Raw genomic sequence first — 23137 nt, 5'->3', positions numbered from 1 at the left:
CGAATGGCGCTAGCTGCGCAGCATTTGTGCACCGCCGCCGTCAGTGTCAGCCAGTTTGCCGTGGCATACGGAGCTCCATCGCAGTCTTTAACACTGGTAGCATGCCGCGACAGCGTGGACGTGAACCGTATGTGCAGTTGACGGACTTTGAGCGAGGGCGTATAGTGGGCATGCGGGAGGCCGGGTGGACGTACCGCCGAATTGCTCAACACGTGGGGCGTGAGGTCTCCACAGTACATCGATGTTGTCGCCAGTGGTCGGCGGAAGGTGCACGTGCCCGTCGACCTGGGACCGGACCGCAGCGACGCACGGATGCACGCCAAGACCGTAGGATCCTACGCAGTGCCGTAGGGGACCGCACCGCCACTTCCCAGCAAATTAGGGACACTGTTGCTCCTGGGGTATCGGCGAGGACCATTCGCAACCGTCTCCATGAAGCTGGGCTATGGTCCCGCACACCGTTAGGCCGTCTTCCGCTCACGCCCCAACATCGTGCAGCCCGCCTCCAGTGGTGTCGCGACAGGCGTGAATGGAGGGACGAATGGAGACGTGTCGTCTTCAGCGATGAGAGTCGCTTCTGCCTTGGTGCCAATGATGGTTGTATGCGTGTTTGGCGCCGTGCAGGTGAGCGCCACAATCAGGACTGCATACGACCGAGGCACACAGGGCCAACACCCGGCATCATGGTGTGGGGAGCGATCTCCTACACTGGCCGTACACCACTGGTGATCGTCGAGGGGACACTGAATAGTGCACGGTACATCCAAACCGTCATCGAACCCATCGTTCTACCATTCCTAGACCGGCAAGGGAACTTGCTGTTCCAACAGGACAATGCACGTCCGCATGTATCCCGTGCCACCCAACGTGCTCAAGAAGGTGTAAGTCAACTACCCTGGCCAGCAAGATCTCCGGATCTGTCCCCCATTGAGCATGTTTGGGACTGGATGAAGCATCGTCTCACGCGGTCTGCACGTCCAGCACGAACGCTGGTCCAACTGAGGCGCCAGGTGGAAATGGCATGGCAAGCCGTTCCACAGGACTACATCCAGCATCTCTACGATCATCTCCATGGGAGAATAGCAGCCTGCATTGCTGCGAAAGGTGGATATACACTGTACTATTGCCAACATTGTTCATGCTCTGTTGCCGGTGCCTATGTGCCTGTGGTTCTGTCAGTGTGATCATGTGATGTATCTGACCCCAGGAATGTGTCAATAAAGTTTCCCCTTCCTGGGACAATGAATTCATGGTGTTCTTATTTCAATTTCCAGGAGTGTATTTGTTGGTGCAGGTAAATCAACTAGGGGATTATTAATAATTTTAATTAAAAGGTGTCTCTTTTCACAATCTAATTAGTCAAATTTTGTTTTTGAGATCTCTATAAGAGCAATTTATAGGGGGGTTGTACTATACTCGTAGATTCCTCACTTACTGCTGATTCTTGAAGCTTGTAGGTAGGCTTCCACGAGAAATTCTGCATCTATCTTCAGGTGTCTGCTAGTTCAGGTTTTCCAGCATGTGCGTAATGCTCTCTCATGGATGAGTTTCATACCTGTGACTATTTGTGCTAGCCTCCCTTCTATACATTCATTATTTCTTGTTAATCTTATTTTGTGTAGGTTCCATATACTTAAACAGTATTCCATAATGGGTCACATGAGTGTTCTACAAGCAGTTTCCTTCAGGGCAGACTGCAACTTCCTTGTATCATACCAATGAAATGAAGTCTGCCACATTCTTTACCTATGACTGAGTGCATATGATCATTCCATTTCATATCGCTACAAATTGTTACACCCAGATATCTGAATGAGTTAACTGAATCCAACTATCACTCAATGATATTGTACTCATAGGGTACTTCAGTTTTTCGTTTTGTGAAATGCACAATCCTACATTTCTGTACATGTAAAGCAAGTTGCAATCTTTGCATCATACTGAAATCTTAACATGATCTGACTGCATATCTGTTGTAGTCATACATATCATTCCATGGGAGTGAGATGTATCTCTACCTTTTCTTGCTGGTGAATGATTCACATAATAAAATACTGTACATAGAAAGAAAATAATAATACGAGGGCCGTTCAGAAAGTAACCTCCGGTTGATTTAAAAAAATACACCAAGTTAAATAAAAATATTTTAATATATACATCTTACAACTACATCTTTGCACTATTTTTCTACATAGTCTCCATAGCGATTGAGGCACTTATCGTATCTCTTCACAAGCTTTGAAATTCCTTCTGCATAAAAATCACCCACTTGTGCCTGGAGCCAGCCTGTGACCGCATCTTGCTGTCACTATCTCATACAAGAGAGTCTTAGAAATCTGTGGAAAACCAGTAGACAACTCCGACATTGAGAAACGTCGATTTTCACGAACTTTTGCATCAACTGTCTGAACGAGTTCGTCAGTCACCAATGATGGTCTACCACTCCTCTCTTCATCATGAACATTTTCTCGTCCACTTTTAAATAAATGTACCCATTCACGGACAACTCCTTCACTCATAACTCTTGGTCCGTACACGGCACAAAGCTCACGATGAATAGCTGCTGCAGAATATCCTTTGGCTGTAAAAAACCTTATGACAGCACGCACTTCACATTTGGCGGGGTTTTCTATTGCAGCACACATTTCAAACTGCCACAAAAACTAAACTAGCGCAGGTACGACGTTCACTCGACCACGGCTTGATGCCGACTGACCTGTTGAGTGCGTGAACGCACAGATGGCGTCGCTACTCCCCCCACAACCCGCACTGTGACCAATCGGAGGTTACTTTCTGAACCGCCCTCGTATAATATGTACAATACAAATAAGCAGATACTGTGCATTGGTTTTATTTTTATTGTGCATGTGGTGAGTCATACTGAAAGATGAGTGCTCTTCAGCATGAAATGGCAATCACTGCACCATTTCGAGAGGAAATAGCTGCTTGGACAAGGAAATAAGTATTCTATGGACCACCATTCTGCCCTGGTGATCATGGAATTCCCAAGAACTCATATATCAACAACAGAAAAACATTGTAATGGAAATGAGGTGAAATTTGTCATAAACACTGATCTTTTGAATAAAAGCATTAATATGTTCAATTAATATGAGAGACTCATGTATTTAAAGTGGAAGGTAATACATGTTAATCCACGAATAATGTGGAGATTTTATTCATAAAATGTAGTGTAGGAGAGACTGTATTTTTGGAATTTAAAGTAATAATTACAGTCTTGGTCAAGAAGTCCAGAAGACCTGAGAAATATATGGTAATACTACTAATGTAGTTGCACTCTCCTATCACCACCTACACTAGTCATGTTACTGGCAAAATGTATAATTTCAAAGGGAGAACCATCATGAAATGGCATGTCATATACCAGCTGTTATGTAAATACTGTTTGGCCTTTCACGTCAGCATGACTACCACTAAGTCATCAGTTAGGATGAATGGGCATAGGCAGAGGGTGTATACCAGCAACATACAGTATCCTGTTGCAGAGCATGATCTGGAACATGACAGTCATGACCTCGGTGTCTGTTTCACCACATGTGCCATCTGGTTTCTTCCGCCAGATACCAGTTTCTCAGAACTCCGCAAGTGGGAACTAGTGCTACAACATGTCCTTGGTTCTCATGACCCACCTGGCCATATTTTATGTTAATTTCTTCTGTTTCAACATTTCTCACAGTAACTACTCCTTTCTAGTTTTCCACATCTTTCATTTTCTGAACATCTATTTTTCACCATCCCCCTACCATGTCTGTTATGTACAGTGCGCTTAGTTTACACTCTTATTAACTCATGCAAAAGATTTTAGCAGTAATCTCTGACTTGCATATTACCCAGTCTTGCACCTTTAAGCTCTCAAGGTTTTCAAATTGTGTCTGGTGCATTCCCCAACGATCAGTCTTTCATTCTCATCCCATCCAGTAAGTCTCCCCTGACCTGGGGTTCTGGGTGATTTTCTGAACTCTAACCCTTTTTGTAAATCTCTCCAGTCCTTTTCTGAAAGGTAACTATATTGTGTGCTGTTTGAGGCATTCCTGACATAGTACCTGCTTGAAAGTTTCACATGAATTGCGTTGCATGGTATTGTTTGAACTGTACAATGTTTCCGAAAGGCAGCTGCTTGTCATCTTCAGGCACTACTGTTCCTAGCTGTTGTGGCTTGTCAATTTGCATGACTGTTCACTAGAAAAATGTAGTTGCCAAAGGTCAGGGCTAGAATATTATTGTACAGGATGTCAACATCTAGTGCCCCTGGTGGGTAAAGGGGCTGTGGACTCTTCATGTGCAGTACAGGAAGGTTAACCACAAACTACAGATCTCCACCATACATGAACAGATGAGGTGTTGGTATCCAGCTTAACTATCATGGCATCAGTTCCCCATCTGCACTAACCCATTGCATTTGTCTGCACCCGATTATGTCTTTGTGCCGCAAATTCTGGTTCTATGATTTACTGAGTTGAAATTCCATGTATCTTTTAATCAAGTCTTTAGAAGAATTATCCATAGAGTAGAGTGACTTGAAACTTCTCAGTGAAACTACTGAAGATGTAAGAAAAGAGCTGAAAGGCAATAACTAGGATTCCAACACCCAACGAGAACATTGACACTGATGAAAGAAAAGCATTCCAATATTTAAGAGAAGACACACAAATGGCGATTTTATCTGCTGACAAGGGAAACATTACTGTTCTTCTGTCTGTAACATCTCATTACATCTTATTTTGGCAAGATGATGGATTTACTTCAGGGTTCAACACATCATCATGCGCAGAAGGATCCAAAAACACGCTGCTATATAAGACATCTGTTCTCCTTAAATCCAGCCAGTTTCCTGACCATCTGAAAAAAAAGCTTAAGAGTACAAATGCCAGCTCTGCCAAGACTTCATGGTCTAAGACAGATAAGGAAAGAATTTTGCTTTGCCACATTGTGATCTAACAAAACATTTGGCATCTCTTTTGATCCCTTTGATAGGGAAATGTGAAAACCTTACATGGAATTCAGTTTTTATTTGGTGACTGAAGAACCTGTGCCTTAAAATGAACGGTCTCTTTGTTTGCACGATTGCCTCTGGTGGATTCACTACATCCCATAGGAGCTCCTTCACACATGGCACATGCCTCTAGGAACTTTCTGCATGATGCTGAGATACTCTCATGGCCACCAAGAATGGCAGATCAGTCCCTGATAGAACTTTGTAGGGCCAGCTTGGATATTCACTTCACTTCAGTGCCAATTCAGAACATCAAGGACCAACTTGCCTCAGGAGAAGGATTGGTTTAAGGCACAAGTGACACAAGTCACTGCTTTGGCACCAAACTGAGAGGGGTGTCAGATGCATCACAACTGTAATATTTCTGTGCAGGACATATCACTTGCAGCACCAAGCTGAGATGGGTGCCCAGGTGCAAGATTTCTATGCAGTGTGTATCTCAATTAGTAGTAAAAAACTGACGAGGTGAAAGTGTATGATGGAAAAGGAGGGGAGCCACCAAATGATAAGTGGAAAAATGTTCTTGAACTGACCCTGCTCAGGAGAGGATACATTTTTATGACACCCTTTACGATGGTGTCAGTGCATGCATCCAGCTGAGGTGTGGTGCAACATTATACTGCTAAGTAGACTCATTCTCCCATATTCTTTGCAAATGTGACTACATTTCAAAATTGCTCAAATAACAACAAATTTTTCTCAACCAGGGATGTTTCATTTAGTTTTCTTCTCCCCTTGTGTGTGCTTCAGCTTTTCTATCAGGCAGTGCATTTACAGAAGAGTGAAAAACTGGTAGAAACTAACTTCGGGGAATATCGGTTTGGGTCTGGAGAAATGTAAAAACATGCAAGGCCATACTGACCTTATGGTTTATCTTAGAAGATAGACTGAAGCAAGTTTAACCTACAGTTATATCATTTGTGGATTTAGAGAAAGCTTTTCACACTGCTAACTGGAATATAGTATTTGAAATTCTGGAGGTAGCAGAGGTAAATTACAGAGAGAGAATAGTTATCTTCAACTTGTACAGAAATCAGACTTCAGTTATAAGAGTCAAAGAGATAAAAGGGCAACAGCACTACAGAAGATATTCAAACCAATGTTGCAGACTATCCGCAATGTTATTAAATCCACACACTGGGTGAGCAGTAAAGGGAACCAAAGAGAAAAGTGGATGCTTTTCCTCAATGATGTTCTATTTCTGTCAAGGACAACAGAGGACATGAAAAAGCAGTTGAACAGAATGACTACTGTCTTGAAAAGAGTTTGTAAGATGAATATTAACAAAACTAAAACAAGGGTAACAGAATGTAGTAAATTTAAAATATGTAATGCAGAGGTAATTAGATTAGGAAATGACACAATGAAAGTAGACGACGAGTTTTGCTATTTGGACAGCAAATTAACTGGTGATGGCTAAAGTAGAGAGGAATGATGACAGGAAGAAAAGCATTTCTGCAAAAGAGAAATTTGTCAAGTCTTTTCTGAATATATTTGTAAGTACTGGAGCCTTGGATGATAAGATGATAATAAGCTTTCAAAATGTGATGCTGTAGAAGAATTTTGAAAAGTATCTAGGTAGACTGAATAACTAATGAGGTGTAGTCAACCTAAGTCTCTGCGCCACAAACCACCTTGCAGTGTATGGTGGAGTTTACTTTGTGTCCAGCTATCACTGTCCCTTTCTCCTGTCCCACCTGCAAATGGTTTGCAGGAAGAACAGTTGCTGGAAAGTCTCCATCTACATCTACATCAACATACATACTCCGTAATCCACCATACGGTGTATGGCGGAGGGTACCTCGTTCCACAACTAGCATCTTCTCTCCCTGTTCCACTCCCAAACAGAACAAGGGAAAAATGACTGCCTGTATGGCTCTGTACAAGCCCTAATCTCTCTTATCTTATCTTTGTGGTCTTTCCACGAAATATAAGTTGGTGGCAGTAAAATTGTACTGCAGTCAGCCTCAAATGCTGGTTCTCTAAATTTCCTCAGTAGCAATTCACGAAAAGAACGCCTCCTTTCCTCTAGAGACTCCCACCCGAGTTCCTGAAGCATTTCTGTAACACTCACATGATGATCAAACCTATCAGTAACAAATCTAGCAGCCCACCTCTTAATTGCTTCTACGTCCTCCCTCAATCCGACCTGATAGGGATCCCAAACGCTTGAGCAGTACTCAAGAATAGGTCGTATTAGTGTTTTATAAGTGGTCTCCTTTACAGATGAGCCACATCTTCCCAAAATTCTATCCGCCTTCCCCACAACTGCCATTACGTGCTTGTCCCACTTCATATCGCTTTGCAATGTTAAGCCCAAGTATTTAATCGATGCGACTGTGTCAAGCACTACACTACTAATGGAGTATTCAAACATTACGGGATTCTTTTTCCTATTCATCTGCATTAATGTACATTTATCTATATTTAGAGTTAGCTGCCATTCTGTACACCAATCACAAATCCTGTCCAAGTCATCTTGTATCCTCCTACAGTCACTCAATGACGACACCTTCCCATACACCACAGCATCATCAGAAAACAGCCGCACATTGCTATCCACCCTATCCAAAAGGTCATTTATGTAGATAGAAAACAACAGCGGACCTACCACACTTCCCTGGGGCACTTCAGATGATACCCTCACCCCCGATGAACACTCACCATCGAGGACATCTGAGCTCAGACCTCTCTAATTTTACCTTCACAGTCTTTTTGCAAAACATACTCAGGAGGGAGCAATATATTGGTCGATTCTTCTAGGAATGTACACTCTGTGAACTTTAAAGCACATCATGATGCAAAACATCTCTCTTATTGCCACCAGAGTTTGCTGAGCATCTCTGTGATGTTTCAGTACTTGCCAAATTAACCTGTAACAAAATGTGCTGCTCTTCTTTGGTTCTTCTCTATTTTCTCTATCAATCCTGCCTGATGGGGATCCCAGACTGATGAGCAACATTCAGGTATTGGTCAGATGAGGGTTTTGTAAGCTACCTCATTCATGGGTGGGCTACTTTTCCTGAGTATTCTTTCAATGAATTCAGCCTGGCATCTGCCTTTCCCATAATAAATTTTATGTGGTCATTCTACTTTAAATCATTCGATACACATACTCCTGCTTATTTTATGGTTGTAAATGCTTCCAGTAATGCTTCTGCAATCATGTAATTATATAATGACAGTCTTTCTGCCTATTTATGCACAATAAATAACATTTGCTTATGTTAAAGGTCAACTGTCAATACTTGCACCAAGCGTCTATCCTCTGTAGGTATTCCTGTACTTCATTACAATTTTCTAGTGTTGCAACTCCTCTGTATACATCATAATCATCCAAAAAATACATCATGGAACTTCTGAGGTTATCCCCTGGGTCATTTATGTACCAGGTGTCCCTTCTAAGAATCTTCAGGTGCCTTTTCTTCTATGTTTTGGCTGATATTTGCAATTTTGATTTTGCAATGAGCAGCTGAAGTCAGCCCAAAAAAGTACCACACATCATGTCTTTCATCTGATGCCCAGTGTCAACAGAATGTGTCAAAATGTTTCCTTTTACAAACAAAATTATTTTTAAAGTGGAATGTTACATGCCCATTCGAATAGAGCAGTCCCAAATTAGTTTAGTGAGATATTTGTTTTAGGTATCAATATGTATTAAGAGAGACACTAAAACATGAAGAACAACCAGCACTCCAACAGCAACAGAGCAGCACTGCAGTCAGTATAGGCCAGGATAGTGCTGTCACTGATTAAGTATTGGTTATTCTTTGTGTTTTACTATGCCTGTTAATATATATCGATACAATAAACATTGCAGTAGACTAATTTGGAACCAATCTATTGAATGGATGTGTACAATTCCACTTCAAAAATAATTCAGAATAATTCTGTTTGTAACAGGAAACAAATTGATACCCTCTGTTGACATTGGGTGTTATGTGAAAGACATGATGAGCAGCATTTGTTTAAGGTGATTCCAGCTACACACTACAAAAATAAAATTTCAAACATCTGATAAAACCCCAGGGAAAAAGGACCTGACAACATTACTTTTATGTCCACAAATTTCTCTCCAAGGTTTGCACAGCAGTGTATATACAGATATGTATCATCTGAGTTTGCTGCCTTTCCTGTTGTGAACTAGAATATAATAACAGAGGTTGTTTTTGTTCTAAGGTGCATCTATAAGTTGTTGTGCAGGATAATGTTTCAGTCAGTCAGCATGTAATAGGTAATTGTTAGCATCTCTAAGTCTCTAGCTGGTATCATTCAGTCCTGGTTTACTTGTTGTCAGTAAAAAGTTCACATCAAGATATACTTACTTTCTGTGTATCTAATGTCATGTTTACATCATATATTTATGAATCAGTATGAGAGGGAATGTATATGTCCATCATATTCATGTGTGGTAAGGGAAAGGCAACCACTCACCTATACTGATCAATGCAGGGTTATACAGGCGCAGCAATCAACAAATAAAGTGTTGTGACACATAACAGAAAATGGCATTCACACTATCTTTTGAGCACTAGCTCTTTTTCCAGCAATAGTATAACTATCCACACAGACAACCACAAAGTCATCCAAATGTACACTCCCAAAGGCGCCCATGGGAGTGTGTGTTTGGGTGTCCATGTGGTTGTGTGTGTGATTAAACGTACTATTGCTGGAAAAAGAGCTATTACTCAATAGCTAGTGTGAAATGCTATTTTCTATTACATGTTACTGAACTCCATGCACCAATCAGCTTTCCCTTATTTTACATACTGCTCCATCCAGGATTGTCCACTATTGTTATTCATATTCATATGTCTCTGATTTAATGTGCTGCCAATGAAATGTGAGACTGTGTTAATAGATGTAGTTTACCAATCTAGTTTAAGCACTGAGACTTCTGGTTGTTAAGAAGCTCATCATCATACAAGTAAATTTGTGTTTCCATAAATGTGAAGGGATTGAAAATCATTTGTTGCAGTGTAGTGTGTGTTCCTTAATGTACACCAATCCAACCCATTAATAGCAGCAGCATGATCTGGTAAGTTATGAGGTGTTCTGCATTCAAATTAACAAAAAACTGAAGATACACATATATTATTACAGTTTTTATCTGCAAATTATCTGATTATACAGGTTATATGAAAAAAAAACCTCTTGCTAGCAACATACAAGTGATGCAGATCTTTATAAATTAGCCTATATTCTTCTAACACATAGATAACTTAATAATTTACTTTGATACTTATCAAGATGGTCATGTAATGTTAATCAAGCAGAAGAAGATAAATGTAACTACTTAGTATAATTGATAAATAAATTGCTTCTTTTTTTAATAGTGACTTTTATGTTAATTTCATTAGGTTTGTTTATAGCCTGAATAAGTGCAAATAGAAAACAGCTGTTTTCTGGCAGTTAAAGCAGTCTACAGAGTAAGATCCTGGGTGCTACTTCTTCATACCAGTGAATATATTGTGGCCAGTTTTCTGACAGTTAACACAGTCTACAGAGTAAGATCCTGACTGCTACTTCTTTATACCAGTGTATATATTGTGGTTCTTGTAGTTTCCCTGGCATAATAAGTATTCTATTAGGTTTCAATATGGCAGCTGGATGATGTCAACATCTTGTCATGATAAAGGGTCGTTCAAACAGCACACCAGTTTTGAATCCCGTATTAAATTTTTGTTTGTCGGTTGATCATCTTGTTGTGTATAATTTTAGTTTCTGTAAACATTATGATTGTTGCTCCAGTCAAAATTTCTCACATTTCTTCATTTTGTGTCTAATCATCGAGCAGTTTACTATTGCACAGTGTGTGCTAATAAAAGAAAATATTTTATGAGAATGAAGAAATTTAATACAGCAACTGTGAGATATCTTCATGCAGTTCTTGATTGCAATGTAGCATTGAATGAATCAACAGTTTGGATAATTATAATGTTCAATGGAACAGGTTCAACAGTGAACTTTAAGGCTTCTGAGCAGCCTTTTTCTGACCAATCTGTGAAAAATATTGTCGTGATTTGTGAGTGTGGAGTTTATTGGTGTCCTGAAGAACATTACATAAGAATGATTGGGTGGGTAAATGAGTGCACACACTTTCACTCCTTGTTTCTCTTTGGGCTGATTGTCTGAAATAATGCTGAAAGGAGCAACATATATTTCATCTGTAAAACAAGCTTTGAGAATGTCACATACAGTCAGTAAATGAACACTTAGCAGACTCTACAGTGATGGTATCCAGTCAATTGTGTCTGGTGCTGGTGTTGCAAGTCCTCTCTCTGAATCACATTTCAAAGAAGAATATACAATTTCTCTTCATGCAAATTCTTAAAGTTAAATTTTTCAATGAAATATGATACAAATTTTTATATTAGCAAATTCCAAGCAAAGAGTGCACAAAACTCTTATGCAAAGTTGGTATGTGGAAACATTCTTCCTCACATTGTGTTATTATATTCCTGGAAAAATGGAACTAAGTTTTTAAACAAAGCAATCTCACTTATCATTTTAAGGTTTATGAATATTTTTGTATTTTTGTAGGCTGACGTTATTGAGCATTGTCCAGTATCACTGAAATACTTGTTATTTACCTCTCACCACTCCACTTTGTTTGACATCTTTTTGGTGCATTTCCAAAGCTTCTTCATAGAGAGGGAAGTTAGGCTGGACTCCATAGAAAGCTGCAAATATCTGCCGCCACTTGCACGCTGGCAAGCTTGCTGAGGTATCATGACCATAGCCATTGTCTGTCACATTTTGTTCTTTGGATACAATTAATTCCTGCAAAGAGAAGCTGTTATTAATATAAGGTATTCTTTCCTGGCATGGAGGATATAAATACACACACCAAAAAAAGTTTTGCATCACCCCGGTTCCCAGAACTCCAGAAGATAGATGTTGACTGTGGATATTGTATCACAGACACAGTCCCTTCGACTGTTCAGAAAAGTCACTAAATCCACCCAAAGATGTAAACAACCACGCATGAGTAGCGCCTATTTGACAGAGGGGTTCCGACAGACGAGCACTTCCAGTCATTCCAGCAGGAAGGAGGTGCATGGCTCACGTTGTCTGCAGTTCAACCTTGGAAGGGCTCTCAACAAGGGAAGTGTCCAGGCGTCTTGGAGTGAACCAAAGTGATGTTGTTCGGACATGGAGGAGATACAGAGAGACAGGAACTGTCGATGACATGTCTTGCTTAGGCCGCCCAAGGCCAGCTACTGAAGTGGATAACTGTTACCTATGGATTAAGGCTCAGAGGAACCCTAACAGCAATGCCACGATGTTGAATATTGCTTGTTGTGCAGCAACAGGACGTCGTGTTACAACTCCAACTGTGTGCAATAGGCTGCATGATGTGTAACTTCACTCCCAACATCCATGGAAATGTCCATCTTTGCAACCATGACACCATGCAGCATGGTACAGATGGGCCCAAAAACATGCCGAATGGACCGCTCAGGATTGGCATGCTGTTCTCTTCACCAATGAGTGTCACATATGCCTTCAACCAGACAATCGTTGGAGATGCATTAGGATGCAACCCAGTAAGGCTGAACGCCTTAGACACACTGTCCATGAGTCCAGCAAGATGGAGGTCCCCTGCTGTTTTGAGGTGGCATTATGTGGGGCCGACGTATGCCACTGGTGGTCATGGAAGGCACTGTAATGGCTGTACGATACGTGAAAGCCATTCTCCGACTGATAGTGCAACCATATCGGCAGCACGTTTGTCTTCATGGATGACAATTCACAACCCTATCAAGCACATCTTGTGAATGACTTCTTTCAGGATAACAATATTGCTTGACTAGAGTGGCCAGCATGTTTTCCAGACATGAACCCTATCAAACATGCCTGGAATACATTGAAAAGGGCTGTTTATGGATGACATGACCCACCAACCACTCTGAGGGATCTACGCCGAATCGTCATTGAGGGGTGGGACAATCTGGACCAACAGTGCCTTGATGAACTTGTGGATAGTATGCCACGAAGAATACAGGCATGCATCAACGCAAGACGATGTGCTACTGGGTATTAGAATTACCAGTGTGTACAGCAATCTGGACCACCACCTCTGATGGTCTTGCTGTAAGGTGGTACAACATGCAATGTGTGGTTTTCATGAGCAATAAAAAGGGCAGAAATGATGTTTATGTTGATCTCTATTCCAGTTTTCTGTACAGGTTCCAGAACTCTTGGAACAGAGGTGATGCAAAACTTTTTTTTGATGTGAGTACAAAACAAAGCAAATAACTGGAACTCAAGCACATGTTGTGCTTTGAGAAAAATAAACTGTCATGACTGTACTATGATAACTGAACACAGACAGGTTGAAATGTTATTACAACAGCCTGACTTCAACTGAAACTGGTAAATAACTGCATTAGTAAGTATCTGACAAGCTGGAGAATTTTAATGGATTGTATGCAATCAGCCTATCCACCAAGGAAATTCTATTTTGTGTGTTATCGTCACTTCTCTCACCTTGTATCACTGAAAAGAAGAATTGTCTCAGCTAAATCAATATGCGTAAACACACAAGATATTAAAGAAAGAAACAATTCTTAAAAACATTTATGAACCATTTTTTCTACTCCTGTCTGTTTTATGTATTTTGTGAATTTTACGTTCTTTTGATTTAATTTCAGTAGTAAAATATGAATGTATATAATATATCCCTCATAATGTGGTCGCATGTAATATTTCATAAATGTTGCATTACATGAAAAAATACTTTTGAGCGGAGATGTAAAATAAAGCAGCAGGTATTTTGCTACACAGTTGATGACTGTAACAGTCTGACTGATTAAAACACCTATAGGTTATTTCGATGGAAAAAGGTGCTTCTTTTCAAAAATATTCCAGAGTTTGTGGCACAAGGACTAAATAATCTAAAATATAAAAAGGTTAGCAGTAAAATCGTTTTCAAAGTAATTTGGAAGGAGTTTTAAAATCTCTGGTTTGACTGAGGTACTGCTGTTTGCTGCTGGAGGTGAACATATGGCCCGACACTGTGAATAAATAAACAGGTATTCAGCTTTTGTTTGGTTATAAATCAACAGGCCTTAGAGAAACAGATATAAAAATCATTTATGATATGAGTATCATCCACTATTTTTATCACACAGAGGACAAATAAAAAATAAAGGCTGATAATCATATGTAGTGAAACATACAGTTGCTGTGCTACAGTGAATTTTATTTACATTATCATGCAGTTTCTGTCCAATACATTTCAATGAATTTATGAAAACACTGAGAGCTTTGAGAGGTCAAAACCTCTCTGATATCCCACGCGAAGGATCTTTGGAAGAGACTGGCAGTATGTTCTTGGCATTCTAACTGCGTGGAAGGTCTGTAAATTTGCTTTATATACTAAATAATTCATGTATTACCATGCTGTATATCATTTGGTAATGGTTCTAGTATACCATAGTACCCTTCTTCAACATTGGTGACCCTGTATTTCCCTCTGAATATACAACATATTCAGTCAGATAACAATGCACAATGTGGCAGACACATTCTACTGCAACCACCACACCCATGCTGGATTACATCAGCAATGTGTGTGTGTGTGTGTGTGGTGCATGAAGAACAGTCATTTTTGTGCTAATCACATAGTGAAAACTGAGAGTGTTGTTAATCTCCTCAGTGATCACATGGAGAGCAAACAATAACAACTATGACTCCATTAGCCCTAACATCATATATAGAAAGCGGTTTCCAGAACAGTATGAAGTCAAGTGTAGCTTTTGTTGATCTGTCGTTGGCATACGACACTGTGTGGCTCCATGGTCTTATGCTTAAGTTCAAGAGACACATACCTAGTTCAAAACTGGCAACCTTAATGAACAACATGCTGACAAACCGGTCTTTCAAAGTGAGCGTCAGCCACAACACCAGCAGATCGTATAAAATAAAAAATGGCCTTCCTCAAGGATCTGTGTTGGCTCCAACCCTTTTTAATTTGTATATTAGCGACTTGCCAAATACAGTCAGCAGGAAATTTTGCTATGGCGATGATTTGGCACTAGCTGTACAAACTAAAACACTTGGGGAAGGAACGAACGTACTCACAGAAGATCTGGAGTCCTTGAATTCCTATTATAAAAAATGGCGACTCTGCCCTAATCCAACCAAGACAGAGGTGTGTGCTTTCCACTTGAACAATAAAATGGCTGGCTCGACCTGGGCAGCTCAAGCATCCACCTTACGCACTGCCGCAATAGCCCTGGTATATCCTGTTCCCGAATATTGCTCTGCTGTCTGGCATTCGAGCACTCATACTAAGAAAATCGACGCCCAGTTGAATGAGTGTATGAGGATAATAACGGGTACTATTAAATCCACCCCAGTCCCTTCGCTGCATACTCTAAACAATATCCCACCTCCACAATTGAGAAGGCAAGAAGCAGCAGCAAGAGAGTGGTCAAAAATTCATGACTCAGATTACCTACAGAATCTACCAATCCATGATGTTTTGAACGAAATACCATCGACCCGCTTGAACTCACGGAAGCCTATATGGGTTAATACACAAGAACATCAACCTGACATCAAGGAGTAATGGCGGCACTTTTGGAATGATTCTGGAATTAATAAACAAGGTGTCCAAGATCCTACTCTGGAATTAGCGGGCTTTGACCTGAAGAGATGTACCTGGACTAAATTAAACCGTATCAGAACGGGCCATGCAAGATGCAATGCATATAAGTACAAGCAGGGTTTATGCGACTCACCAGCCTGTGACTGTGGAGCACCAAACAGAACGTCCGCCATATTATTGAGGAATGCCCCTTAAGAAGATACGCTGGACCTGTCTCTGAGGTTATATATGTGAAACCCTCTGCTTTGGATTGGCTGTGCAATCTAGATATTGAGCTTTAAATATATGAATGAGTTTCTAGTCAGGCTTGCCAAGCTTTTAACGTGTAGTTATTTTGTCTTGAGTGTTTGTACTTTATCCTTTTGTGCTATTGCTTGTTTTTTTACACATGTACTATTTACACATTGTTTTGTTTTATACGTTTCGTTTACATATTGTTGTACTTATATAAAATATTGTCACTGTATTGCCATACGCAAAATAAAATAAAATAAATAACTGTGACTCCTAACAATGGACCACTTAGCTAATGTCAAGATGAATGCACTGATAGACAGTGGTTTGAATCAGTTTAATACACAGCATGCATCACACTTAAATCTCGTGCCTTCCATGTCCTCCATTCTGTGTACTGGATATGAGCACCCACACTCTGTATCAACAATGTGTTGAATGAACAATAGAACAATAGGCAGCTATCTTACCATGTGCAGCATGCTTATTTCAGAGTGCCCTTTATAACATTCACTTGGACAATGTGACAAATCAGCATACCATCCAGTGCAGTTCATGTACCTGTATCTTACTAACCACGTCTACTGCACTGTGCTTGAATTACAAAACATCGCATCCCTTTAGCAGCCAACTGTTTGTGTATAATGGACCACCAACAGCCGCATTACACTATGCAACAATTCCACTGCAGCTCAAACCTAATGCCTTAGTACCCTACTTCCACAAATTAAATTCTGCCACCTGTCATAGATGTGTTGAAAGGAGTTGTCCACATCTATCTCAAGGCATATACTGACACTGTGCACTTGTTCAAGTACAGCAGCCTACATCCAAAATGAAACTTCCTGGCAGATTAAAACTGTGTGCCCGACCGAGACTCGAACTCGGGACCTTTGCCTTTCGCGGGCAAGTGCTTTACCATCTGAGCTACCGAAGCACGACTCACGCCCGGTACTCACAGCTTTACTTCTGCCAGTATCTCGTCTCCTACCTTCCAAACCTTACAGAAGCTCTTCTGCGAACCATGCAGAACTAGCACTCCTGAAAGAAAGGATATAGCAGAGACAGGTAGGAGACGAGATACTGGCAGAAGTAAAGCTGTGAGTACCGGGCGTGAGTCGTGCTTCGGTAGCTCAGATGGTAGAGCACTTGCCCGCGAAAGGCAAAGGTCCCGAGTTCGAGCCAGGAAGTTTCATATCAGCGCACACTCCGCTGCAGAGTGAATATCTCATTCTGGATACATCCAAAATGTTCCACAGGCAGGACAAATGGATTGTTACCCTGTCTGCAAGTTGTGATGCCTCTAACTAGTGGTAAAATTAATTACACTGATATACACTTAACAACAAATATTTATCACAAGTAGTGTACTGAAACTTTAGATTTCTTAGTGATGTATAAAGATTCCATGAACTACAGTGTAAAGGAAAAGCGCCATGTTATCTCTCTCTCTTACTGCTTGTCGTTCTGAACTTCCTGCTTAGCTCTTGTCGTCTTACGCTCATGGCTATGTATGCCATTTGATATATAGAGGCTTGCTGCTTTTTTATGTAAGTTGAATTACCATTAAATAATAACTATCAGTGATGAGTTTTAAATATTTATTTTTTCTTTGAACAGAAATCTTTTTTTCTCCTTGTCATTTACGTAAATGTGGCCAATGCTTTGTACGGGTGGAAGCTCCTGTGGTATTTTAATTTAATTCCAGAAGTAGTTTAAAATTAGATTTCTTTCATTTCTTGCATTCTGTTGTACCCAATTTGCATTTTAAAGTTATTTACGAAGTTTGATTTTCAATTAACGCAGCATGGTTAGCTTTGATTGTTGAAAAATTATCTTTATGTAAAACCACACTAGCAGACGCTTGCATTAACTCTGGATTGACCCTGATAAAGTAATGTTTCAGAATTAAAAGAATTTTCAATTTATTTCGAATCAGAAATAATGATATTTAATACAAATACCAGAGATAATTTTTAGGAGCACTAAAATACACTGAAGAGCCAAAGAAACTGGCGCACCTACCTAATATAATGTAGGGCCCTCGCGAGCAGGCAGAAATGCCACAACATGACGTAGAATGAACTCTACTAATTCTGAAGTAGTGCTGGAGGGAACTGACACCATGAATCCTGCAGAGCTGTCCATAAATCCGTAAGAGTAGGTGGGGGTGTAGATCTCTTTTGAACAGCACATAGCAATGCATCTCAGATGTGCTCAATAATGTTCATGTCAGGGGACGTTTATGGCCAGCAGAAATATTTAAATTCAAAAGAGTGTTCCTGGAGCCACTCTGTAGCAACACTGGATGTGTGGGATGTTGCATTGTCCTGCTACAATTGCTCAAGTCCGTTGGAATAAACAATGGACATGAATGGATGCAGGTTATCAGACAGGATGCTTACATACATATCACCTGTCAGAATTGTATCTAGACATATCAGGGGTTCCACTCCAACTGCAAATGCCAACAACATCACAGAGCCTCCACCAGCTTGAACAGTCCCCTGCTGATATGCAGGGTTTATTGATTCATGAGGTTGCCTCCATATGCATACATATCTATCTGCTCGATACAATTTGAAACGAGACTCGTCCAACCAGGCAACATTATTTTCAGTCATCAAAGGTCCAATGTGGGTGCTGCCAGGCCCCGAGTGAGGTGTAAAGCTTAGTGTCATGCAGTCATCAAGGGTACACGAGTGGGCCTTTGGCTCTGAAAGCCCATATCGATGATGTTTTGTTGAATGGATCACACGCTGACACTTGCTGATGGCCCAGTATTGAAATCTGCAGCAATCTGTGGAAGAGTTGTTGCGCTTCTATCACGTTGAACGATTCTGTTCAGTCGTAGTTGATTCTGTTCTTGCAGGCTTTTTTTCCAGCCACAGTATTGTTGGAGATTTCATGTTTTATGAGATTCCTGATATTCACAGTACACTTATGAAATGGTTGTACGTGAAAACCCCCACTTCATCGCTACCTCGGAGATACTGTGTCCCATCGCTCGTGCGCCGACTGTGACACCACGTTCAAACTCACTTAGACCTTGATAATCTGCCATTGTAGCAGCAGTAACGGATCTAACAACTGCGCCAGACACTCGTTTTATATAGGCATTGCCCACCACATAGTCGTTTTCTGACTGTTTACATATTTCTGTATTTGAATACGCATGCCTGTAGGAAGAGAATTTAGTTGTATTAAAAGGTATTTATTCTTGATTCCCCAATAATTGTTTAGAGAGATATTTTATCGATTTTCTGTAATAAACGCACTCAAGTCATAAGAAAACACTGGTAGGGTCTAGTTGAAATTGTCGATTGTGCCAGGACTGTTTCAGATTGTAGAGCATTATATATGTAATAATTGGACAATTTTGTAATTTTCGTGTATTTTCTTTTTCATACACGCCTAAAACCAATCTGGAAGCCAAACGAAAAGTAGTACTTTAGTTGACGATTGATGAGTTTCCTGGAACTGACTATGCTTGGCCCATAAAAGGTAAGGAAATCGATCTTGGAATATCATATTTCAGTGCACCGTATTTCAGAAAGTGTAAATATATGATTCTAATTCGTATTAATAGTGGAAAAAAGTGTTGAATAATTGGTTAATAAGTTCTGAAATACGACGCGTGAACAAGATGGCTAACGGTGATAGCAATTTGTTTCACGAACATGGCAACTAAAGCACAATAATTTCTTGTGCTAAAAGCCATTTTCGTGAGTTGAAATTTCATAAAATATCAGTGTTAAATAATTGTGGGTGAAGTTTCGGGATAATTATGCAGTGATTACGGCTATGGGAAAATTTGGCAAACATTTGAATGTCTTTATCTGATGAAAGGGATCACGATTGAGTTGTAGACGAAGCAATTCACGAGAATTTAGAACAAGATATTTCCGTTCTAGAAAGCGTTCGTAGCGTAATTAATCGACTTGGAACCGAAATGGGCGCTCAGGATAAGGCATTAAGTCCCCCTGTAGTAGGCCCCTTTGAAAGATTTATTTCCTAGGATTCAGGGGCATGTAAGTAAGTATGCGAACCAGCAATCTGAACGAATTGATAAAACTTTGAAAACATTTTCTGAGAACCAGGCAGAACAGATTGATAGTAGTTTGAAAACATTTTCTGAAAAGCAGATAGAATAGGCCAAAGTACATGATGAGCAGAATAGCGGGCAACGCAGATCGCATATACACTCAATAAATATTCTGAACAATTTAAATCTCAGCTTGATGAGCTAAGACAACAATTTGGTCAATTAGCTCCTAGTATAGAAAACATACATTTCTAGATATTTGTTCATTAGACTTTATTTGATCTTATCTCTCCAGGGCTCATCTCCCTCAGTTTGTCCCAATTGTTCACAATCACACGGCAAAATTATGACATCAATGTATTATAAACTGTCTGTGGGAGACTAAATTAAACCAGTTAAATACGCTGATAACTCAAAACGTAAAGAGCACTACTCATTGTGAAACTGGATGTGGGCGTTTGATCGGCAAGGAAAGCAGAGCAAAGAGGAACTGGGAGACATTCTAGCAATGATAGGGGCCACAAATGGAGAAATCTACTGACAAAGGACAGATTGTTATGGCCCAGAGCCTGGTAATGAGCATCTTGGAAATGGTTAAGCTGGTCAGCTGTCCATGTGCTAATGTCACGTGCATCTTTGGAAGGTGGTTGATGGATGGTGAAACTGGGAGTATGCGACAAGATGTTGGACGTCCATGCCTCGCTGCAAAACATGGAGGATGGAGTCTTGCCACTCTGTAAAAGCACAATAGGCAGAGAACAATGATGGTGCAGGCACAAGCATTTTGGAACACGTCATTCACTGCCCATTGTTGAATATGGAACTCAGCAGCAGATGACTCAATGTGCTCCCGTGTTGACCCAACGACATCACTAATTACAACTGCAGTAGACTCGGGACCATCAAGAGTAGACTCATCATCAATTGAAGCATCTACATCTACATCTACATTTATACTCCGCAAGCCACCAAACGGTGTGTGGCGGAGGGCACTTTACGTGCCACTGTCATTACCTTCCTTTCCTGTTCCAGTAGCGTATGGTTCGCGGGAAGAACGACTGCCGGAAAGCGTCCGTGCGCGCTCGAATCTCTCTAATTTTACATTCGTGATCTCCCCGGGAGGTATAAGTAGGTGGAAGCAATATATTCGATACCTCATTCAGAAACGCACACTCTCGAAACCTGGACAGCAAGCTACACCGCGATGCAGAGCGCCTCTCTTGCAGAGTCTGCCTCTTGGGTTTGCTAAATATCTCCGTAACGCTATTACGCTTACCAAATAACCCTGTGACGAAACGCGCCGCTCTTCTTTGGAACTTCTCTATCTCCTCTGTCAACCAGACCTGGTACGGATCCCACACTGATGAGCAATACTCAAGTATAGGTCGAACGAGTGTTTTGTAAGCCACCTCCTTTGTTGATGGACTACATTTTCTAAGGACTCTCCCAATGAATCTCAACCTGGCACCCGCCTTACCAACAATTAATTTTATATGATCATTCCACTTCAAATCGTTCCGCACGCATACTACCAGATATTTTACAGAAGTAACTGCTACCAGTGTTTGTTCCGCTATCATATAATCATGCAATAAAGGATCCTTCTTTCTATGCATTTGCAGTACATTACATTTGTCTATGTTAAGTGTCAGTTGCCACTCCCTGCACCAAGTGCCTATCCGCTGCAGATCTTCCTGCATTTTGCTGCAATTTTCTAATGCTGCAACTTCTCTGTATACTACAGCATCATCCGCGAAAAGCCGCATGGAACTTCCGACCCTATCTACTACGTCATTTATATACACTCCTGGAAATTGAAATAAGAACACCGTGAATTCATTGTCCCAGGAAGGGGAAACTTTATTGACACATTCCTGGGGTCAGATACATCACATGATCACACTGACAGAACCACAGGCACATAGACACAGGCAACGGAGCGTGCACAATGTCGGCACTAGTACAGTGTATATCCACCTTTCGCAGCAATGCAGGCTGCTATTCTCCCATGGAGACGATCGTAGAGATGCTGGATGTGTTCCTGTGGAACGGCTTGCCATGCCATTTCCACCTGGCGCCTCAGTTGGACCAGCGTTCGTGCTGGACGTGCAGACCGCGTGAGACGACGCTTCATCCAGTCCCAAACATGCTCAATGGGGGACAGATCCGGAGATCTTGCTGGCCAGGGTAGTTGACTTACACCTTCTAGAGCACGTTGGGCGGCACGGGATACATGCGGACATGCATTGTCCTGTTGGAACAGCAAGTTCCCTTGCCGGTCTAGGAATGGTAGAACGATGGGTTCGATGACGGTTTGGATGTACCGTGCACTATTCAGTGTCCCCTCGACGATCACCAGTGGTGTACGGCCAGTGTAGGAGATCGCTCCCCACACCATGATGCCGGGTGTTGGCCCTGTGTGCCTCGGTCGTATGCAGTCCTGATTGTGGCGCTCACCTGCACGGCGCCAAACACGCATACGACCATCATTGGCACCAAGGCAGAAGCGACTCTCATCGCTGAAGACGACACGTCTCCATTCGTCCCTCCATTCACGCCTGTCGCGACACCACTGGAGGCGGGCTGCACGATGTTGGGGCGTGAGCGGAAGACGGCCTAACGGTGTGCGGGACCGTAGCCCAGCTTCATGGAGACGGTTGCGAATGGTCCTCGCCGATACCCCAGGAGCAACAGTGTCCCTAATTTGCTGGGAAGTGGCGGTGCGGTCCCCTACGGCACTGCGTAGGATCCTACGGTCTTGGCGTGCATCCGTGCGTCGCTGCGGTCCGGTCCCAGGTCGACGGGCACGTGCACTTTCCGCCGACCACTGGCGACAACATCGATGTACTGTGGAGACCTCACGCCCCACGTGTTGAGCAATTCGGCGGTACGTCCACCCGGCCTCCCGCATGCCCACTATACGCCCTCGCTCAAAGTCCGTCAACTGCACATACGGTTCACGTCCACGCTGTCGCGGCATGCTACCAGTGTTAAAGACTGCGATGGAGCTCCGTATGCCACGGCAAACTGGCTGACACTGACGGCGGCGGTGCACAAATGCTGCGCAGCTAGCGCCATTCGACGGCCAACACCGCGGTTCCTGGTGTGTCCGCTGTGCCGTGCGTGTGATCATTGCTTGTACAGCCCTCTCGCAGTGTCCGGAGCAAGTATGGTGGGTCTGACACACCGGTGTCAATGTGTTCTTTTTTCCATTTCCAGGAGTGTA

The 23137-nt window shown here is 41.7% G+C and overlaps 1 protein-coding gene across 1 annotated transcript in view; it reads right to left on the bottom strand.

Annotated features, from left to right (window-relative positions):
• LOC126263311 (uncharacterized) overlaps positions 1 to 23137 on the bottom strand; it is a gene marked incomplete at its 5' end in the record, with an annotated part of 175224 nt that overhangs the window by 40764 nt on the left and 111323 nt on the right. Inside the window, one exon of the mRNA XM_049960400.1 lies at positions 11608 to 11797. Coding sequence (XP_049816357.1) covers positions 11608 to 11797 — 190 coding nt within the window. The remainder of the gene's footprint in view (positions 1 to 11607; positions 11798 to 23137) is intronic.

Source organism: Schistocerca nitens, chromosome 6 (assembly GCF_023898315.1).
Source record: "Schistocerca nitens isolate TAMUIC-IGC-003100 chromosome 6, iqSchNite1.1, whole genome shotgun sequence".
Classification (NCBI taxonomy): domain Eukaryota; kingdom Metazoa; phylum Arthropoda; class Insecta; order Orthoptera; family Acrididae; genus Schistocerca; species Schistocerca nitens.
This window is presented reverse-complemented; position numbering and strand designations above follow the sequence as displayed.